The sequence below is a fragment of the Anopheles stephensi genome, chromosome 2 (assembly GCF_013141755.1).
Source record: "Anopheles stephensi strain Indian chromosome 2, UCI_ANSTEP_V1.0, whole genome shotgun sequence".
NCBI lineage: Eukaryota > Metazoa > Arthropoda > Insecta > Diptera > Culicidae > Anopheles > Anopheles stephensi.
This window is the reverse complement of record NC_050202.1, coordinates 78,043,435-78,060,106: the sequence shown is the minus strand read 5'-3', so window position 1 is coordinate 78,060,106 and position 16,672 is coordinate 78,043,435. Positions and strand designations below refer to the sequence as shown.

The following is a 16,672-nucleotide window of genomic DNA, read 5'->3' as shown; positions in this document are numbered from 1 at the left end:
CTCTGCAAGTGTCCTTGTTGCTAGATGATGTTAATTTTTACTAATAATGGAGATGTACTTTTCATTCACTCAAATGCATGGATTATATTACACATCACATGATTCTTGTGCTCACTTCAATAAAGGTCACATGAAAACATTTCTTTTACGATGCAGATGTCATTGTTTAATCCTCCAGATTTGATTTGTGACCGATATTTTTTGGCCCTTTCAGTCACGGCGATATTTAGCGACTATTTGCACATCACACTTGCAGTAAACGATCTGAGGCAAACAGGCCCCGGAAGCAGATAGCTACCATAAAAGCAAAACCATATCATTCGCAGGCAGGTCGTATTCTTCGTGATAACATAAATGGCGTAATAGGTGCCAAAATGAAACTGACAACAACAATTGTCTCCGTGGCTCTCAAACAATTCCGGCCGCTCTGTACATCTCTTGATCCGGCAAGAGCACCTTCTCACAGCTACACGGAGATAGAAGCGATAGCAAGGGACGAGATTATTACATTCGTTTGCAGCCCCATCAAAGAACTCATGTGACACAACTGTTGGGTGCCCCGCTAAGGAGCGTTTGTTTGTGTTGAGTATTTTGATCGAAGCGCTAAATAAGAAGCTCTCGTAAAAGCTTCAACACCACAGCTACCAAGTACCGTGGTGTTTCGTTTTTCTGTGTGACACAATTGTGTTTTGATTGGTCTTCCAGCTCATGGGAGGGAGACATGAAGTGGAGAGAGAGTGGGAAAGAAACGGAAACGAAATGGAGCTGTGGCAATTATGTGTGCTGATTTGTTACTCATCGGGCGAAGCAATGATGGTAGATGTTTTTTATTTGCTCGTTCGAGAAATGATTATTAAGGACGATCAGAATGTTTGATTAAACTAATCATCGTGAAACAATACTTATCGTACTTATTGCGGATGATGATGAACTAGTTTGAATTGATTTGATTGTGTATGGTGGAAGCAATGGATAGCATGTTACTTCTTTAACAACTTTTTGCAATGATTCTATAATATCAAGCAGGTTGTCTAGTTTCATGGTATTTTAACCTCCTCAAGTACAGACACAACACCTCGCTATCATCAATTTACCAACAACGGCAGAAGAGTGTTTTGAATAGACAAGAGAAACAAATATTTGCCTGTACTTGTTTTCGGAAGTTTATCCTTAGAAGTTTGTAATGGTTTCAACAAAACAAAACATGTAAAGACTAAGTTCAGTGAGTACTAAGAGATGGTTTATTTATATTTTTTATATTGCTGGAATCAGTCCGAGCTCTACTATTTTTGAAATATTTCTTCTGTTTTTTAAATTAATCCAACAATGAAGATCTATGAATGTAAGAGTATTTATTGCAAGCACTGAAAATAGGGCAATTAGTAATTTTTTTTTAATACGATGGCGAAACACTCATTTGAAGAATTTAACTATGGAATGTAATAGCCTTTTGAGCAAAAATACACTTTGATAAATGAATGAAGAAATATTTCGTCTTAACTGCGTGTTTGCAAAAAAAGTGAACAACAAATAACACTGGTTCAAAAAGCACGGCTTCAAATATGAAGCTTGTTCGTGTGTTTCTCTCTTTTCCTTTTATTTTTTCCTTTTTTCAATGTGTTCGTGAATCGAGATGCCTGTGGGTTTTAATTAAATTTCACAAAACCCATCGAGAAGCATCTCTCGAACATCCGGCCCAATAACCGGGCCTTCGACAAAACTTTGACGTCATACTTAACGATAGACAGCTTTACAATCTGTGATGTTTCTATTGATCGGGTCTCGAGAACGGGCGCCGCTCTCGAACAGTTGAAACAAGATGGTGGAGACGGTGCCATGCCAGAATCTTCCAAACACCAGCAAAGATTAGGAAGTTATGAAATTGTTTTAAACTTTCCTGATAATCCAGGTTGGGTTTCTCATCCTGGTCCTTACTTTCTGATGCGGTGTTTTTGGGCAAAGGATTTCTTAAACCTTGCTGAAGAGCTCAATGTTGAGTGGGTTTGAATTTTGTTAAGATTTTTAAAAACTAAATTTGTTTTTCCCATGAGCTTTGGGGATAAATTATGGCAAGTGAGTGACAGAAAATATGAGAACGTTTCCTGTAGCATTGATTTTAAATCCACTGTTGCATCGTTAAAGGAATCTCACTTATAATGACACTTTTTCAAGTAAGATTTACTTTCCAAAATATTGGTTGAACAGAACCCCTATTAAGCCTATATAGCCTGTGCATTTAAGTAGCGTTGAATCTCCGAGCCTTGTGACCTTTTCCGGCGACATGCCTTTGTTACACATTCATAATGCAGCCGAAAAAGTATAATGAGACATTTTACTATCCCTCCATTCGGTATTTGGTGTGTTGGCCGAACGCCAACGTTGACCTTCCGACCGATTCCCCGAACGGTGCTGGCACTAGAAATCTTAATTCTATTTTAATTCGCATCTCGTGCCAAATAGTTCTCGATTGTCGCATCCGAACCTTGACTGTGCTGTGCTGGTTGCGAGCAGTATGTAGGTCACGAATGCTTTTCAAAGGTCGACTTGGTATCGTCTTATCCTGTTAATGTAATTATCATTATCCTTTGCTGGTGGAGGTGAAGTGTATACAATTGAAGGTTGATAATGACAAGTTAGCGACGTTGCCCCCAACAACATAGCAGAATGTTAACTTACACTAGGTTTCCAAACTTTAGTTAATTTTTAAATTTCCTTTTTTATATTAAGCATGTTATACGGTACATCAATTCTAGCTTGTATAATATAGCGCTACACAAGACGCGCTCGAGGTGTGTAGCAAATATGCAGCGTCAGTGTTGATAGTTTTTCCAGTCCCTTAAGCCTTTTGAGCCACACATATGGGTTGTCGATAAAGTTGAAACTGGCAGGAAAGTTTTCATCCGCCCTTCCGGCCATGTGGCAAAATCTTCGGAGGAAATGTGCCGATGTGTCAATGGTGGTCAGCAGTCTGTTCCTGCTTTTTTTGTTGTTGCTGTATCATATGATTCCGGTTATGTTTCCCTTTTCTTTCTTGCCGTTTCACTTTCTTCGCTCGTATATCGCTTCGACTGGAAGTTGGTTAGTGTTTATGCTGGTTTTACTAGAGCACAAGTTACGGTCCCAACGATCCACAGCTGGATCTCTTTCATTCGTGCTTCACCAAGGGCAGCTGTGTTTGGGGATACAAACGAATGGGGATATGGGAAGTTTAAAAAAATCGCATATCCCACTGAGACCACTGCTGCACGGTAGGTAAAGTTATTTCTACTCGCAGCCGCACATCAACAGCCAACAAAATGAAACGAAACGTGAGCAAAAAGCAAAACCACACACAGTGTTTCCCAACAACGATCATCAATGGCTAACATCAAGTTCAATACAAATTGTCAACCATCCGTGTGCCATGGGAAGTCTTTAGAAGAAATCCACACACCAGTCCCACGTGACACACGAACAAAGGCCAGGGTGAATGTAAACTAAAAACTTAAACAGACATTTTTGCTTCTCGGCTCCGTTCCCTGCCAGGATTACGCAGCACCGAGATTCGGAGCCAGAGTGGTGCCGGGTGCAGCCGCACGGATAAATGAATAGAAAATAAATAACAAATTCAACATCGTCCAGCCAGGAGAAAGTTTACAACATTTTCTACACTTCGTTTTTCGTGATGCTGTAAGTTTTTCAAGGACTCTCGTCGGTTGTTTGGTGTGCACCCACCACCGGAGTGTTGGCTGTTCGCCACAACGCCTAGTACGGGCTGGGGAAGTCGGAGCCGGGGTCCGATCGTAGAAGGGGTCAGTAAATAAAAGTTTGACAAAGTTTTCTGCAACGCAGCGCTGGTTGCGCTGCTCTTTGGTGGGACCCGCGCTCTTAAGCCGAAGCACAGTCGAACATGAAAAAATAAAAGCTTGCCAACTGGTCACAAAGCAATGTGTGCTTCTTGGAGACATTTCACCGGGAGAGTGTAATGTTGATTGTTGTTAGTTTAGTTTCGCCCCTATACAGTTGAGTTCCGGGATGAGTAATAGAGATCCGGTACGTATCAGTCGGACATTGTGCCAGCTGCAACTTATCTGTACTTGTGGGCAAGCATCCTGCATTGAATGTTATCACTTCGTTTCTATAAGGAGAAGGAATTTGTTGTGGTGCCGCAAGGGGAAAAGTTTGGTGGCTGTAATGTTTGTTTATTCTTTGCTTAGCGAAATGTTTTTGCGTGGCTTCTGGTTCAGGTATCCTTTGTAACGATTCTTAATTTCTATGGACCAATGAGACCACAAAGATCTAGGTTGAGGGCATGGCAATGGCCGGCGGTAAAATATTTTTTGTACTTCTCATTTTACTCATGATACATTCTATCACAAAAATAACTCTTCTTTACTGCTCCTGTTTTGGTCCTAAAATATCCTTAATTTTTATGTTTGCCTAAATAATCAGCCCTGTGATTTGATACCGATCGGGCAGTGTCACAGCAGCACGCTCTTGACTTTTAATTTGAGATATTGCTCTGGCTTGGATTTGTTTTGCATTGCAATAGCCCAAGAGTAGCAATCATTTTGCCAACATCGAAATTACATTCTGTCAATCAGGTCATCAACCAGTGTCCAATGAAACCTCACCCGAAAAACCAAACAGCAAGTGTAATGGAAGCTGCCCTCCATCGAATGAGACGACACTCGACTCGCTTTCCACAAAGATCGGAAAGCACCGGTCGGAAAAACGATCCAATTCATGATTGATACACTTGCAAATGAGAAATTCAATTTCAATTTTTCATCACCAACAACTGTACCGCTTTTTCGGGCGTTCGGAAGGTCGGTGCTTACCATTCTTCGTCACGGGGTTCATCCGCAATCATGTGCATCCGGTCTGCATGTTGTCATCGCTACGGACCTCGACACACGTCAAAAAGGGGAACGGAGTGGTTTTGAGACGCGGTGAGGCAAGAACTGGTGCTGGGTCCGTCGTATGCTGCGCGTCGAAGAATTCGGTCATGCCGGAAAAGTATCATCAATCTGGGGCCAAGCTCCCACCCTCTTGTGGGAGTTGAGCTTTGCGATGGTACTTGCTAGCGTCGAGCGTGTTCCTTCTCTGCGTATCAGCCAGCGAACGGTCGTACCGGTTGTGGCGTTACTGCACGTTCATACTGGATTTAAGGAAAAAAAACAACTACAATCTATCCTTAAACATGGAACGTTCGTGTCCTTCATACGTCACGTTGCATCGAGCTGTCCACAGACACTCGTCCGTTCAACCATTGTCCCTGGGTTTTCAACGCTCCCAGTCATCGGGTTCATCACAACTGAATGTAGTGCAAGGTTTTGCTGAATGAAATGAATAAACCTCATTCAGCACACACTTTGTCTTCACCTTGTTTTGTCCACCCCTGCACGAGAGGGCTCTTCTGTATTAGTATTAGTAGTAGTGTAGAATCACGATCGAGGAGCTAGTGATTGGAAACGGTGATCAGAGCACATCAAAGTGGGTATGGAAGAGACCGATCAGAGTTTTGATGCAATTTCGATTGGTAAGTGTACAATTGAAGGCCTGCACCTGAAACATATGTTGGCATCTCTCTCGCTCCGAAGAGTTTCGAGTATGTTCTAATGAAGTGTAATAACAACAGTTACGAGTGAACTGTTGCTTTCATCGAATTACAGGTTTAATTTTATTGGACGGGTCTCAATGTTTCATGATTCAGGTGATTGAATTGTGCAACCAGACCCAAACAAATTTATAATCTAACAAATATACCAATTTTTCATTTCTTTTCAACTATCTGTAGTTCAACATGGTCTTGTAAAGATAAATTCTATCCGAAAAAGCAATCAATTGTACCTTCTTCTAATAACGAGCCCGCTCTATGTAAGGATGAAACCTCGGTCTAATAAAGTCATCATTTCCTTCAAACAAGTGCGGTTAACGTTTTCGATTTCGAAAGCAACATACTATTTGCAACGCAGCTGGTAATGCACCAGCTCGCATCGAGTGCAGTATTGTTGTGTTAATAACGCCACCAACACTTGCCGTTTCGTGATAAATCATCATCATCGGTCGGCAATGGTCGGGCGCAGTTAAGCACCGATCATGCAAAACCGTGCCTGGCGGGTTTGTTTTGTTCCCGTGTCGCCTACGGTAGCGATTCATTTTCCCATAAATTTTAATTATCTACAACATGTTATTAAAATAATCACGAACCAGTCCAGGTTGGGTGGTGATATTGTGGCGCGTAGAAAATGTGCGTATCCACACACGTTCGTTGCCGGTAGCTGTTGCTGTTGGACAACCCGGTGGGTCGACGTGATAGCGCAGCGCCGGGAACGTTTCGGTTTGACGTTTTGCCACCTGTGTCGTTTAGCACCTGTTTTACGATGTGTGCACCTCTCAACTAAGGGTTCACCGAAAGCAGTGCCACTAGAAAAGTGGAACTGCACGCTCTGGCGTGATCGATAGTGTAGCCGGATTGGGGTTAAAGTGCACGACCCACGAAGCGCTGCGGGCCTATCCAGAACAGACGACGACCGCAAGTGCATGTGATGAAAGGATGAACTGGAATAGAAAACAAAGGATGTAAATGTATTTATTAGTCAGGTGCTTAGCACGCTTTAGTATGTGTTAAAAAATAAAGGGAGAACACTATCGTTCGGTCCAATTTGTAGCTGGGAAATGCAATGAAACAGCATTATTTAACAATGCACATCGGTGGATGCAGTGAATCGAGGAGTGTTTTTTTTTAACTCATTTGTTAATTTGTTTTACTACTCGAACGCGCTTACGTAGCTAGGTGCGTTCCATTTTCCAGAATACTAACGTCCCACAGTGAGAGCGAGAAGGATAGAGACTTTTCCAAATTAAGTGCAAATCTAGCACAGTCCCGAGTGCACTCGCGCGGTGCCCACCACAGTTGGAAAACATTTTCTTTGCCATTAAACAATCTGCAACTTTCTCACGATCCAGGCACCGCTGGCACTAACGTTCACTGCAAAAGACAATCAGAAAATCTCATTAAGCCACTTCTTTCCAACGGTAAACCATATTATCGAAACATTACATGGTGATTAAACTTTCCATTCTCCAGCGACCCTTGCGCGGGCGACTGGCTTGGCAGGAATCGCCCCTGCCGCTCTCCACGCCCTGCCCAACGATACTTCATCATCATCATCAGCCTCGTGGCCACCATCCCAACGTGAAGGTGTCTGCCGAACAGTGCTCCTTACACTGGGGCCGGCAGCCCAGCCGGGAGTAAGCTTTTCCGAAGCCGCAAACGAGCGTTCATCTGCATCGGTGGCATCGGCTTACAATCCCAGCGATCATTGTTTTTCAGCAGCGAGAAAGGAATTAGCACCAGGAAAAACTGTGTGTGTGTGCAAGGGAAAAGAAATCGTAAGCGCTAAAATAAACTTTTGCTCCATCTTTCCCTTCACCGTGGATCCATTTGCAGCTATTTCTCGCGCTCAACGTTGGTGCTTGGGGAGCACACAAGAAAAAACTGGCAGAAAGAACGTAAAGCAGGAGCGAAAATATCATAAACCCCTCCGAAATGTCGTATGCAGAGCTATTTTACTTAAACACTGCTTCTCATTCGGAAGTATTTTCGCTTCATGCCCGGGATTGGTGCGGGCGTCGTCGTTATTTGAATTGTGATTATGTGCTTTTGTAAAGGGAACCGGGGACTCATTTTTCTTTTCGCATCGTCTTTCGGCGCTGGGACGGTGCGTGCAAAATGTACGACAGGTTTCGTCGGAACCCGGTGGCAAGCTTTATTAATCCAAATCTGCATCGTTGCTTTCGTGCGAAAGCTCGAAGCGCAGGGCAAGCAGCAGCGCTGGTGCGGCCCTGGTGAAATGAAGAAATATTCTTTAAATATAAACTAGCATTAGCAACGGGTGGGGTTTTCCTTCCCCCTCGATATCCTTTACTCAGCGTATAACCTATCGTTACCGTAAAACGATTTACCCGTTTTGTATGGGAGTAAACCTTGTTCACTGTACATGACAACTGATTTTCGAGCTGCTTTGAATGGGCAAACCCGTGCAGAAAAGCTTAGTGTGTGGGATTGGTGTTTAAGGATCCTGTACCTTAAGCTATGGGTTTCTCAACGTTCACAGAAACGTACAATATCGATAGTATAGCATTTTCTTGGAAATATCTTTCCATCTTCATCTTTAACCATACATTACTAGGAATACCAGTTCCCAAAAAAAAAATACCTAATTCCCGGAAAAAAACCCGTACATCATTAAAGTGCACATTAATTAAATCATTCCATTGAACTAAAACTTTATACCTGCACTCGAGCGCATACACCCTACGGGTGCACATCTTTGTGGAAGAAAATTGCCATACGGATGAACCAAGGCAAGAAAAAATGCAGAAGAAAAATTCAATACTAAAAGAAATTTGCATTCCATTCTGTTCGCACTGTCCCGCGTCGCCGTGATTATGGCACGGTGTCCACGGCATTGTTCCCTGGTGCACAATTACAGTTACATCGGCCGGAGAAACGCGAGAACGAGAAATTGTGTGAAGCGCCAAAAAAAAGAAGCTTTATGCGACTTGTGACACGGCCTGTCGGCATATTGCCAGCTACACAGTAGGCTAGTCTCCCCAGCGCTGGGAATTACTGTTAAGAGAGAGAGAGGGAGCAGACAAAAAAATTGCAATATTAATTATAGACATAAAGTGTGGCTGCGACCATATTGCAGAGGAAGAAAAGTTCTGTCCCAGGTGCGAGAGAATTCGTGTGTGTGTGTGAGAATGAGTGAGTGAGTGAGCAGAGCCACGGTGGAAATGGAAGAAAAACCACAACTCTGGGGAATAATTATTCTGTTATTCAACCGCACAAAATTCAGGATGGACAAAATGTTTTAAATAATATTTTCGAATGAGCGTGAAACGGAGGAAGGAATTACAGAAAATCAGTGAGGTAAATTCTACGCTACGATGAGCAGTGTAATGTGCGTTCACTAGTGATGATTCAACACTACCGTTTTGCCAACTGATAAAACTAATCCAAGAATAATGTCGGACAGCGTTAGCAACCTGCCCGAGTGATCAACGGCAAAGGCTTTCGTCGAAATTAACCTTCGCACAACAACACTTCACTCCACCAAGTTTCGGCGACCCTTTTTCCTACGAAATCTAAAAGTTTAGCCACACGATACGGCTTTCATCATGTCGATTAACGAACAGGAGCGAAAGAACCCGTCAGCCGATGCCGTGTCCTAATCCTAATCGAAACGAGCTAGATTGTCCGGCTTACCAAATCGATCTCGTGGAAGTAATCGGCAGCATTAATGAATGTGTCAAGCGTAATAGCGGTTGGGCCGCACTTTATTGTTGCAAATTCTGTCTGACAAGTGTAGTAATTCGATTAGTACGATCGGGGGCTGCCTCGAGCAGCGTTGTGCGTTAGTTGTGCGTGATTTTGTTGCAACTGATCTGCACAGCCCGTGTTTCGCAAGTTTTTTTTCGGTTTTTTTCTCTCGGCTTTCCCTTCCCACGATTGACACGCGTTACAATTTCGCTCACGTTTCGTGTTCATCTGTAACTTTTATCGAGCCGACAGCATCGATCGTGGAATTGCTGCTCGGGTCCATCGTGTGCGCTCTGCCCGCGCCCACAACTCATCGGTAATTGATTTCATTTACTGCGGAGGCGAACGAATTTTCGTTCGGTGTTTGTTTTTTTGTTTCGTTTTCCCTGCCATAGGCCAGCCCCCATTTTGCGGCAGGTCACGATTCCGACCGGTGCCAAATCTGGCCAGCCCGGCAATGTGAAATTAACTATCGTTAAAGTAGTACGTGAGTGCGGAACACCCTTGACAGCAGGGGGTGATTTAATTAGCCCTCGGCAAAGCGTAATGTTAGGTCATGGTTTTTTGGGCAGCATCGTCGGGGCGGGCAAAGATGAACAGGAATAAATTATTATTCTTTTTTCTGGCTAGCTTGATACACGCCTTACACAAAGATGTTGTTGTAATTTATTAACGTATAATAATTTAGTCTTTTTTATTGCTGATGAAATTCCTTTGTTCCAAAAATAATTTCAATGCTCAGCTTTTCAACTTAATTCAAAGATTCTCTAAAATGAAAGCTCAAAGAAGCGTCGTTTTAAAAATGTATTGAACGTATTTTTCCTAAATATTGTCTTTATCATTTATATTTCCAGGGAGTAGCAGCAACAGTAAGACCAGCTCCTTACCAAACAATGGACTAGTGCCCCGTTTTATATCACGAGGCCACACATACCGAGCAGTGGTAGGCGACACACTGGTGCTTCCCTGTGAGGTGGAAAACTTAGGTAAGTAATATGAATCGTTAGTAAAGTTTTCCCCCCAAAACAATACCAAGTACAGTTGCACTCTTCAGCTTCCATTGCATCATAACCGCATCCATACCGCTCGATATCGTATTAATTGGCCCTTCTTTGCGCAGCAAAACGTAGAAAGTTCCAACAATGTCAGCGAATAAATTGCCAACTCTGTCAACGAGTTATTACGTCCTGTCGTTTGATGTTTTGTACCTGGTGAGAATTTTCAGCCCATGCTAATCGGGCAACCCATCATCGCAAGGTTCGCCCGCCGAGGGGAGAACCTCCGAACCGAGGCGGTGGCAGTAATTGTTGAAGAAAATCCTTGCCTAAGGTCGGGCGTTTTTCTCCTTTTGAAATCACGATAAATTACCAGAAAGCTACGATTAATTGCATGGCAATGTAGCAAAATGGCGCCGTCTGTAGCGTAGCAGCGGGAAACGGGAGGCGGCCCGGCGAAAAGAGTTTTGTTAAGCCCACATCAATTAGAGCCGTTATTGAGGAACTTTGATTTGATTAATGAAATGGGTTGAAATTATCCGTTAAATTTGCTATTAATTCTTTCGGCGCGCGAGTGGCGATTGGAAGGAAAGTATGGCAAATTATAAAAGGATTAGGCAGGTAGCAGGTGGTTCGTTTATTATTGAATTAAATTGAAACGGAGCGCTAAAGCAACTAGGGCTGTTTTGCTGTGTTAAAGATTGGGCTAAAATTGATGTACATTAAAGTTGACCATTTTTATCAAATAACTAAAATATTTAAACTTTATTACAAAAAAGGAAGCAATTTTCTTCTTATACAAAGCTTACGATTATCGAATAGCCCTGGATTTTATCAATCCGTCCACCAATAAATATCGATGGAGGCGCCTGGTACCTTATGAAGGCATTATGACTACGCACAAAAATGGTGCCCTGTTAAAAGCATTCAGAACTCCTCCTGCTCAGACAATCCGAGCGACAAACCATCTTAAAATGGTACAAATCACCACTGCGCCACAACCGAACGGGAGCGCCTAATCTGTTTACATTCGATTTTGATTTACCCCTAATGTCATCCTGGTCGTTGCCGTCGCCACAACTGTCCCTACGTTCGTACCATGCTGGCATGTAGCAACGTGAAACAACGCCAAAGGTTAGGGGATTTTTGGGCAAACGAAAACCTGGGATGAAGCAAGCGGGACGTGCGGTGATATTTATGCACGAGCTGTGATGGATGGTTCACAAAGGAGCAAACCCGACCCTGACACAGGAAGGGCCTTGTTTCGAGGACAGATTTCGGCGTATGTTGTGACTTTTCACCTTTTTTTTTTTTGGTTTTTTGCCCGATGCGGACGGCTTTCAGATGACAGAGAATACAGCCGGAGCCTTCGGTAAGCCTGCCCGGTTTATGTACCCCACTGATTTGAGGTTGAATACAGCAACTCATCAAATGCTCATCATTCATCGTGCCGGAACCGTTTGCCATATTGCACCGAGTTTTGTTCGTCCGCTCAGCTGCACTTGGTACCGGTTGGTCGTGACCTTCGACTTTCGAATGCTTCCCCCTCACTAACGCCCTTTTTTTGACTGAAATAATTGCATGCAACGTTCACAGTGCATTGCCGGTGGTAGAGGCGACAATGGCGCCGGTCTTTATACGAAAGGACCGGGGTTCAAATACCATCCGGACCGTTTCCACGCAGTGAGGCCAATGATAAGTTTTACAGACTGTTCGGGGGTTTCATTTCATTTGAATCAAAGACACTTTCGCAAAACTTTTCTTTACTTGCAAAATTTACTCGTTATTTGTCTGTTCGTATCATGCTGATCGATAGTTTCACGTGAATCTTTGTCCAATCCAACAAATAAAATGCCACATAAAACTACTGAAATTAAGCAGTAAATTCAATCACAAACTTCAACATCGCGATCAAAAGCAAAAGTTTACCACTGCCCGGGCAAATAACGGCAGCGAAAGTAATTGAACTCCTATTTAATCATGCCATCGTAACGTGCTGTAAGAACGGGACGGCAGCAGCAGCACCGAGCTCAATCATGTGCTGTGTCGGTTTCGTACTAATTATCCCACCCTGCAAGTGCCACCCGATGCAAGCGCATTATTTTTATCTCTGCACACGCTTTACACCACTTGCGATGCTGCAGACCGGGCACCCAGCTACAAGTGGATGAGTGGAGCCACTTTCATCACGATTGCAGCGGTAATCAAATGTATGAGAACCACCATAATTAGTGAGAGCGTAATGATTAATTATCCTCTCGCTGTGTTTCGGGCTCGGCAGCCCATTGTTTTTCAGCGTTGGCTTTTGGGCACTGCGCATAAGAAAACCGTCACCGCCAGGATACAGGCAAATAATGTACACTTTAGCAAACTGCAATTAAAACCCTGTTACTTACGCTGTAACCCCGAGTAGGGGTTTCAGCAGAACTGTTGTGCTGCTACTGCTCTTCATTTGTGGCTTGCACTGGTTGTGCAAGAATGGCAAGCGAACCGACCGTGGATGGAGATGACTGACAAAAATTGTAATGCAATCAAACGTCATGAATAAGCAATGCTATCAGTTTCGGTTCGCAATCGATTATTTTTATCAGCTTACCAAAACCGCTCCGAACCTGGTCCTTGTCGTGCAGCCCGCGTTTCGATGAACTGGTAGGTGATGGGTCAATTGATTAACTTTTTTCGTACATCCTCTGCCCGATTTTTCTCTTATCGCACCGTAGCTGCCCAACCACCATCGGTGGTAGCTCTTTGTGGTGGGAGCAATTTTGCATCCCTCTCTTTTGGGCGGTATCATTTTCCCCCAACCGGACAATTCATTTCATTCCAGCAGCGATGTCACGATGTTGCACCCAGCGCAGGTCCCCTCTTCTCTACTATTGTTTCGTTGGACAGTGTGTTTGTGTGTGTTTTTTGTCGGGTTGTTGTTGATCGTTTGTTTGTGTCTACGCTATTCGCTCAATCCTGCGTTCAACTATCCCGCACTGCACCGGCATCCATAGATCAAAGCATCGACACGTAGCGACTAAATTCCGCTCCATTAATTCGTTTTACTGCGATTTGGCACCGGGTTTTTCTACGATTCATTTGCATCGCACAAGGAAAAGTGGGACAAAGGAACTCCAAGCAAACAGATCCGGACTGTACGGATCCCTGCTCCCAAGGAGTGTGTGTGTGTGCACCACAGTAGCAGAGATGTATTGCAGAAAAAATAACCGAGGGGAGGAGTTTTTACTGCCACCATCATCGGTGTGCATCCATTCGTTGTGGTGTAGTGCTGTGTTTTGTGTTTTTCTACACTTTATTTAATGTTTTTTTACTTGCTTTCTTCCTACCACAGTATGGATTTCTCTTTGTGGTATAGTACAGTTTTCCCCACCTTTTTTTGCTGTTGCGCTCATCGTTTTGCGCTCCAGAATCCGTGTGCAGTTTAATAAAAACCCAAAACCCGAATAGAATTTTCCGGGGAGCAAAATGTTTCGTTTTGAGCAGCAGCACTTTGGAACAGTTTAACAAATTTGATTAGTTATACACGCTTTGGTGGCCCCCTGGTCGGCTGGTCGGTTTCGAGGTGGATTTCGTTTCGGTTTGCATTTATCCCATCAGAGTGTTCACCGTATCACGTGAGCATCATTTACGCGCATGAAGAAGATGAAGCGAGTTAAAGAAAAACCCTTTAGTTAAAAATTTGGTTAAATGTTTTGTTGTTGCGTTTTTTTCGCTTCTCCCGGGTCATGCAACGCTAGTGCCATCGAGAATATTGTGCCACGCGAGTGGTAGTTTTGCAGATTTATGCTTTTACCTCGGTGCACAAGTTAGTTTAAGTGAATAACAACTCCGTTCGGATGTATTATTGTTCTGCTCTGCTTCGCTGCAGACTTTTCCTATTCATTGGCGAGTGGTCAATGAGTTGTTCAAACCACTCGAATTCGTTAGTGGTTAGATTTGTTTTTTCGCGAATCGAAACAACTAAAACACAACACACTTTTTATTGCTACACGATTCGTTGTGTGCATTCCCGTTCGAGATAGTGAATCTATTCTCAGCACCTGACACCTGAGCTCAAACGTACCGTAACCATTATAATGGTCAGGTTTTCATCTGAGGAGCTGTGTTGCTATGCTTTATCAGCCTCTCCGTTCGTCGGGACTGTGTCATTTTCACGTTGACCATGCATTTACCTAATCGATACTCACGGCCCATCAGCCATCATATCCTATTCCTATCACGTAACGCAATGGTTGCACAGCAAGCACACAACAAAAAAAAGGATCACTTACTTCCGGGTTCTCACCTCACAGCGTTACGCACGGTTATGAATCGGTAGGCTCACACACGGCAGCAACGGTAGAACGCTCAACGTCCAGAAGAACCGTGGCGATAGGCCGATTGCTGACAATCGACAGCGTCGGTAAAAGCTGTGCCGTCAGCAGGGATGTGTTTTACAGTGAAAAAGAATCCTCTTCCTGTGTGTGTGTGTGGATAGTTTTGTGGTGCCCTGTCAGCGTATCGCACGCGGCACTCATGGCTCAACTGGCCAACGCCAAATTGCACTCCAAAGTGGTTGGATCTTCGAAAATGGGATCATATATTACCGTTGGCCTTTGCTTCTCGCCGAATGGGACACTTTTTGGTAAGTCCCGAACCATGAACGATACATCCGGAAGAGGGTGTACGTGTTTCTACACGGGGTATGAAAAATCGCATATTGAAACAACGGATCCGATAGGCCACTTTTTTTCGGAAACATTTCGAGCAATGTATTGTCATACCTGGTACGTGATTCTATGCTGAACTTGTGAAATAGCTACTCAGAAAAAAGGAATATATTTTGCTGGAAACAGAAATAGACTGTATCGTTGATAAAACCTTCCGGTGACATGCTTGCTTACATTACAAAATGATAAATTATTTCTTTCTCTTATCACTTCACTGCTCTATCAATTTTGTTTATTTTGTAATTAAATTCCTCTTTAAAAAATCCTCCTTCATAGCATATTCTGTTTAAAAGCAACGAAATCAGAGAATTGTAAACATCCCAATGAAGCTCATCTATTTTTAGAAAGCTTGATTTGCCTACATTCATTCACCAGGTTCCTATGGTTCCTATGGTTGAATATTTGGAAGGTCGCTAAACAGAACCTGTTATACGTGCTTTCGTGAGGCAAATGTCTACGAAACTCGCGGTTGATCGCCCATCTACTCTTCCAACCTTTGCGCAACGTATCCTTCAAAAACCAATCATTCAAACGCGTCGGAGCGCGTTCGTTCGCATATCCTTACATTGCGCAGACCGTCCACCGTACCGCATGCTCGCCGTTCGTCGAAGGCATTTTCGTAAAAATGAACAACGAAAGCATTTTTTGGTGACGCACCGGAGGCACGCAGGAATCTCGCGAACTTAATATATAAATAATGATGATAAACGACGATGGTAGTTTTTGTCCTCCCGCTTGTACGTTCTTTGCTCGTTCTTTCACTCGCACTCGAATAATGGGCCTTCTGTTCGCGGTTTATGATTCGCGTACCACACTCGATTGTGTCCCGAAATGGTCGATTTTGGGGCAGTTTTAGGCGGCTGGCCCGTACCTTACCGGCAAAGACACGACGCCTCACCTTTACCGACGTTTAGCCGCCGAAATGGTAAGCTCGTAAGGAATTATGCCACCCTCCCCCCACCTCCCCAGCGAAAGTCGTTTAGTGAAAGACGGAAATGTTTTTTGATGATTTATGAACCGAAATTGTAAAGTTGGTCCACGGTGGTCGCCCCATCGGGATTGCATGGGTCGATATGATTTTTCGTTTGTAGTTAATGAGGGAACTTGAGACCGCACAGTGGCCAGCCAGGCTGAAGCTGTCCGGAAGCGTCGAATGTCAAATGACGTTTCATCGTGTTCGTCACTCGGAAAGGTAAGCCAGCATTGGCTTTGGTTAGCTCGATAGGAAATACAATAAGCTCGACAGCAGCACGGTGGCGGCGCAACGAACAGGACCGGTCCGTTTGATGTCATTGTCGAGGTAGTCACGGTTTGACACACACGCAAACAAAGAACAACAGCTCCGTGTGCTAGTAGGAAAGGCTAGGAGGAATGGCAGGCAGGCGTGTCGCCACGTCCCGCCATCGCGTTCGGGGCCAACTTTTGCCTGTCAGATTTGCGATAACACGATACGGTGGCTGATTTTATTGTCCACGTGGCACATATTTCCCGCACGTCCTGCACGCCACACAAACACTCGCCCCCCCCCCCCCCTCCGCCGAGCGCGTATGAGCGGCTGGGGCAGGAAAACGTCAGTGGTCATTTCTTTTATCATTAGGAAATGACATGGAAACTAAACCGGTCGACGAAAGCATGGAATGGGTATGGCATTA

General features: G+C 43.9%; 1 protein-coding gene across 3 annotated transcripts in view; it reads left to right on the top strand.

Annotated features, from left to right (window-relative positions):
• LOC118508473 (neural cell adhesion molecule 1) overlaps positions 1 to 16,672 on the top strand; it is a 179,682-nt gene that overhangs the window by 108,447 nt on the left and 54,563 nt on the right. For all 3 annotated transcript variants that reach the window (XM_036048283.1, XM_036048286.1, XM_036048285.1), the window contains exon 3: positions 10,165 to 10,296. In XM_036048283.1, coding sequence (XP_035904176.1) covers positions 10,165 to 10,296 — 132 coding nt within the window. The remainder of the gene's footprint in view (positions 1 to 10,164; positions 10,297 to 16,672) is intronic.